The sequence below is a fragment of the Aptenodytes forsteri genome, unplaced genomic scaffold (genome assembly GCF_000699145.1).
Source record: "Aptenodytes forsteri isolate BGI_AS27 unplaced genomic scaffold, ASM69914v1 Scaffold118, whole genome shotgun sequence".
Lineage (NCBI taxonomy): Eukaryota > Metazoa > Chordata > Aves > Sphenisciformes > Spheniscidae > Aptenodytes > Aptenodytes forsteri.
Window position 1 is genome coordinate 2,382,991 of NW_008795859.1, and position 6,021 is coordinate 2,389,011.

Below are 6,021 nucleotides of genomic sequence, written 5' to 3' on the forward strand. Positions count from 1 at the left end.
GGGAGGGGGGGGGGGGGGGGGGAAGTAGTTTAATTAAGTTTTTGATGAAGCCTGAAATTTAACAGGCAGCTTTGTAATCCCTGCATCCTTCATGCCAGGAAATGTGCTTGGGAGGCAGCCAGGACTCTGCCCTTCAGCGGGGCCAGCCTGACCCCTTTGCCTCATCAGGGCATGAGCTGCTTCGGATGCGTTCAGGTTGCGAGGCCACAGCAGGAGGGGAGCGGGGAGCGGAGGGGAGAATCAGCCCACCGGTGAGCAAAGCCACGGTGCCAAGGAAATGCGTCACAGGGAAGTCAGCACTGGGTCTAGCCCTGCGGCTGCCCTGGAACCTTCCAGAAGACAAGTATCATCTTGATATGAGGTAGCCCAGAGGGATAAAACAGACTCACCTCCATGCAGTCTCCTAAGACGAACTCGTAAATGATGAAGGATATCAGATTTCCGCTTGTCATTTGCCCCGAGATCACGAGGTGCCCACCGTAGTAAAGGATGCTGACCTGGACCACCAGGAGGGTCAGCTGGAAGCAAGAAAACACCCCAAAATCAGCAAGGAGAACTGCGTTTTGGTGCATTTGTAATTACTCACACAACAGCCCACAATACATGTGCTGACATTTATTCTTTGAGCCCCAAACTGAGCATCCCTGACAGCGCACAGATGACAGCCCTAGCAGCGAGCATGGATGTAAGAAGGGAAAAACGACTCAAGTACATGGGCTGATTTAAGGCGCTGGGCTGAGATCTTCCAACAAAACAGAAGTCCAGAGGGGCAACAGCCAAGGAGAGAGAATTTATCTGAAATAACAGTGTCTCATGAACTTCTCTCTTGGACTAACGTCCTCAAGCGTAATAATCTATGCTCAAATTATCCAACACATGCAGTCACCTCACCACTAAAATAAACTTTGTTATACGTGTGACACATTTTAATTTAGAACACAAAATCAAGCCAAGAGTTAATGCAAAAAATCCTCCTTGCACGTACAAGTCCCTGAAGCATAACCTCAACTCTTGCCTGAAATCAGTGGGGGGGTACCACCTACTCTGGAAAGGAGACAGATCAGCTGTGATATGACAAATACCAGCCCCTGCCTTTATTCAGCCGGTGTTGTTCCACGCTGCCTGGGTGCTCAGAAAAGCGGTGGTGCCCCGGTGCTCTGCGACGTTTGCGGGACAGGCTGTAAATTCACACAGGCAAAAATACTGGGGAAAAAAATTCCTCCTCTATTGCTCTGCCATGGTCTGACCTTAAGATCCTGCATTCCCTCTGACAAAGACTCTACCAGGGCTGTGCTAAATCCATCGGCTTCTTTCTACGTGAGCCCGCAAGAGCAGTTTTTGAGGGTTTTTGCCTTCTTTGGCTCAGCGGGATCTGTGCTGACCCAGTTCACGCTCCGGCTTCACCTGGGAGCTCAGGAATGATGCTAAAAATGCTCCGATTTTGCTTCCAGACTTGGGAAGCCATAAAGTCTCCCACAGCTGCACGAGGACACCATAACTCGCAAACCCTTCACCAGAGGCTACTTAGATCCTTCAATGTGCAGAGACAAGGGCAGCTTCACGTGAGGGTTTTGCACAGCCTTCGTTATCAGCCGATGCGGGAGAAGTCCCAAACCATCTGGTCTTGAATGATGAAAAAGCATTTTCCAGAAATCCCCCCCAAAAAAACACAAACCCAAACCCCAGCAGCCTCCCCCTGCCACCACCCACACGCAGAAAATCTCAGTTTCTGAGCAGAAGCTCAACCAACGCCGCGGCTGTTTCCCAGCCGGAGCCCCGGAGATGAGCTGGCACAGGCACGCAATGCAGCAACAAAGAAACACAGGGTTTTCCACGACCTTGAGCAGTTATCAATTATATTCTTATTTGCAAGAGAAAACAGACTATTTGGTGGCACGATGCAGCGCTGCCCTAAGGGGGAATGGAATATATTTTTTGATGACTGAAAAAAAATAATAATTAATAGACAGGGGATTACAGGCAGTGGACATCAAGGCTGGGCTCGCCCCGCAAAGCTCCCTACACCGTGAAGCGCTGGCCACCTACCCCGCTGGACCAGACGTAGTAGGTGTAAGCCATGGCCTCCCGCTTGTTGAGTTTGTAGACCTGCTGCAGCTTCTGCCAGTACACATTCGCCTCCGCCTCCTCGTTGGCAAAACTGCGGACGGTCTTCATGGCGGAGATGGTCTCCTCAGCGGTGGTGTTGGCCTTGGCCAGGGCGTTCTGCACATCCTTGGAGAGCTTCTGCGGGGAGAGGCAGAGGGGGCTCAGCAGGCGCCGGGCTGCCCGTGGCACCTCTCCCCGCACGCCCCAGGCTCTGCTGGGCTCGGGAAAAGGTGGCACAGTGATATTGTCCAAGGCCATGGGCAGCAAAGCTGAGCACTGGGATATATCCCACACCTCAGGACAGCCTGGGGCACTGTGCCAGGAGGGGAACAGATTCGTTGTGCTGTCCCCAAGGAAGGATCTGGGCTGCAGGAGGTGACGTGCCATGCCCAGGGCCACTTGGGAAGCCCGTGGCAGAGCCGCTGCTGCCGGTGCCCTGATGGGACAGGGTCAGCCTGGCCCAGGAGCCCTTCCAGGAGTTTCCAAGTCAGGTACAGGTCTGGAGACCAAGGGCAGCTCCACTCCTCCCACGAGCACCTGACCCACAGGAGGAGCCATGGCTGGGGAAGGCAGCACCCAAGGACCCCACTTTGGCAGCACGTGTGCACGCCGTGTCCCTGGCACAGTGGAAAGCTCCAATAACCAATGTGGGGACTCACATGGTCCATGGGACATGGTATTAGCCACAGGGGATGGCCCTTGGCCCATGCTAGCCCCAGGCAGAGGGAGGGAGCTCGGCACCGGGTTTAACCCCCACCTGAGTCACTCCAAAGGGAGAGGAGAAGACAGATTGCATGAGGGCAGGCAGGCACATGCGCGACATCCCATGGCCAAGCTACATCTCCTGTCAGACCTGAGAAGCTTCCACTTCTGAGCATGAAGCAAGGTAAGAGTTGAGGCTATGCTTGTCTGCCCATACAGGTTTAATGCCACCTTCCTGCCCCCACTGCTGGCAGCAAAGCACCCGAGCATCAGTCCCACCAGCTCCAAGACCGCCCACAATCTCCACAATGGCTTCACGAGGGGAACAGCCCAGCGCTGTGGCACACCATGGCCATGCCAGCTTCTCCTGCCTACCTTGTAGTACTTCCCATAGACATCAGACACCAGCATGATGATGGGGAAGCCCATGAAGGTGACGAGCGAGAGCTTCCAGGAGAGGCTGAACATGAAGAAGATCACCCCCGTGGCCTTCACGACGTTGCGCAGGAAGATGTTGATGTTCTGGGAAACCAGGTCGCTCACGATGGTCGTGTCCGATGTCAGGCGGGAGATGACGTCCCCTGCAGCAACGAGGGGTTGGGGAAGAAGAGAGCAGGGACACGTTCACCACAGCAGGTCACTGCCTAGCCACGTCCTGTGTCCCATGCCAGGGGCCAGATGGAGCTCCCCATTCAACCCACCCCTTACTGGAGGTCTGAAAGGCGGCATGGAACGGGGGTGACTCTCCACCGCTGTGGATGCGAAGCAAAACAGAGGAGCTTGACTTGCTGCATGCACGAGGGACATGAAATGCATCTGAAGGCATGAGCTACATCCCTGGGTCACCAAGGATGGCTGCAGGACAGCGAAGAGGACTCTGGCAGCACCCTACACTGGAGGGCACCTCATGGGCGCTCAGATGGGCAGCGGGCGCGTGGGTGGAGTGTTTGCTGGGCTGCTGAATGCACCTCCAAAGCTGTCAACCCAGCCCCGAGTTAATTTCTAAATGACACCAGGAGCCCTCCAGGAGCTCACCAGGGACTGCTGGCACCTTTCCCTGCCGTCCTGGCAGGACCAGCTGAGGTCGGGCACAGCATTCCCTGCAAAGGAGCGCGAGGCGGCTTCGGAGAGGGCTGTTTGGGTTTAGCCGTGTGCCCCGCAGCCTGGGGCCGACCCAAGCGACCCTGAGGATGTGGGTCTAGCTACCAAGGGGCGAAGCTCCTGCGGTGTCCTTTGGTGGAACTGAACGTTACAGCCAGCAAACATCACCCTGAAGTCCTACAGTCTTGACCCATGTTTGAGTCCAGCTGAACTCCCATGCTTTTGTGTAAGCATTAGTCCAGGGTTACCCGTATCCCACTTACAATAACATCTCTGGTGTCCTCAGCTATCAGGGCACCATGCAGCGATTGCTAAATACGGCAACAGCCTCAAAACTAAAAATATCACCGAGAAGAAACTGAATGTGGGAAAAGTTACAGCAGGCTGGGACCACACCAGAGCGGCACGGACCAGGACAGGACTGAATGGCAAGCAGGGAAAGCCACAAGCACACCCAGCAAGCTTCACACATCTGAGGTTTCCCATGCCCAGAGCAGAGCTGGAGAGTGGCTGACCAGCAGGCACTGACGGGAGGCACGGGAGGAGGAAAGTAGGTGTTTTGGGGATGACCGGAGATGAACGTGTCAGCCTCGGGGCTGCTGGATGTTAGGCTGATTGGTGGCAATGGGACATCCCCAGGGTGCTGGGCAATCCTGTCCCAACCCCACGGTGGGAGGCACCCAAAAGGGAAGAGCTCTCTGCCGCTCTTTCTGAACACGAGCATTGGGGTGCCGTCTCTAGCTGCCCCCAATCTGCTGCATGCTGGTAGGGCAAACCAAGGGGAAAAAAATACCGGGATGGGATAGAGGGGTTAGAGCAAATCCAGGGGAAAGAGGAACCAACCTGTGCGATTCTCATCAAAGAAACTCATCTCCTGAGACACCAGCGACCTGAAGAGGCAGTTGCGAAGGCGAATGTTCAGTCTCGCAAATATGAGCGTAAAAACGCCGCCCCGGATACCTGCGGCAAATGAGCTAATTGCAGATAAGAAACGTTATAGACCAATGGACACAAAACCCGCTCCTCAGCAACACAAACACCCCGATGCCTGGGCCAAGGGCTTGGGCAATGCTGTGCTGGTACCATTTTACACCCCGGGAAGCGATGGCTAATCCAGCCCACACCTCCTCTGGGTGCTACCAGCATGGGGACGGCTGCTCCTAATCCCGGTAGTGACAAGCTTCGGGAAGGGACACAGTGCTGCTGGGCCAGCATTCCCCAGGAAGCCCGTCCCCTGTGTCTGCTCCTGCTCCCCCACCACCAGCAGACGGACGTGGAGGACTACGCAACGGCCTCGTGACTGCCACCATGGCCTCTACACCGTGACAGTGCAGAGAAATCAAAGCGCATCCCTGGGGTCTGGCAGGGACCCGGCGGAGGGGCTGCAGGTGAGACAGCCCGTGCCCACCACTGCGACCGCGAACTCCTGTGGGAAAACCCCAAACTCCACCTCGTCAGGGCCAAAACCAGCCCCTGCGATTACCTTCCTATGGCAAGCAGTGACATGACCAGCACTGCTGTGGAGAAGCGGTCCATGCTCTTCTGCACCACGATGCCATCGATGGCCAGCCCCGTGTAGTAGGGCAGGAAGGTCTCTCCTGCCGGACAAGCACAGGACACGGGGTTTCAGCCCCACCGCGCAGGATCGGCACAGGACCTGTATTTCCAATTGCGACAGCTCGTGCACAACCCCATCCCCACCATGGAGACACTTGGCCATTGCACGAGATGTCTCAGGAGGCACAGCCCTTAGTGGCACGCGGGGATGTTTAATTTCCCAGTGTATTTTATCCCCTGTTGCATTTTTTTTTTTCCCCACTGCATTTTTCACCCAGCCCGTACAGGACGTGCCACCCAGCACACCCAAAAAAGCAAGCCTGGGGTGCTGCCAAATGCCCCCCACCATGGCTCTTCCCCTCCCAGTGAGGATGGGAGCACACCGTGGCCCCCCCGGTCCCTTTGCTCACCCAGTGCGGCCACGAGGAGGAAGAAGGAGGCGATGCCCAGGAAGAAGGCATCCGGCTTGGTGTAGGACAGCAGCTTATGGATGGTGGGACCCGCCGCCTCCTCCCGCTTGTCCCGCGGGGCGCCCCCGTCACAGCTCTCCTCCGC

The 6,021-nt window shown here is 56.1% G+C and overlaps 1 protein-coding gene across 1 annotated transcript in view; it reads right to left on the minus strand.

The window, feature by feature from the left end:
* The window catches only part of ABCB9 (ATP binding cassette subfamily B member 9), a 13,265-nt gene that overhangs the window by 6,740 nt on the left and 504 nt on the right, over positions 1 to 6,021 (minus strand). Inside the window, exons 1-6 of the mRNA XM_009283916.1 lie at positions 5,877 to 6,021; positions 5,393 to 5,507; positions 4,753 to 4,883; positions 3,184 to 3,389; positions 2,047 to 2,244; positions 390 to 518 (exon numbers count right to left, since the gene is read on the minus strand). The exon at positions 5,877 to 6,021 is cut by the window's right edge and continues 504 nt beyond it. Coding sequence (XP_009282191.1) covers positions 390 to 518; positions 2,047 to 2,244; positions 3,184 to 3,389; positions 4,753 to 4,883; positions 5,393 to 5,507; positions 5,877 to 6,021 — 924 coding nt within the window. The remainder of the gene's footprint in view (positions 1 to 389; positions 519 to 2,046; positions 2,245 to 3,183; positions 3,390 to 4,752; positions 4,884 to 5,392; positions 5,508 to 5,876) is intronic.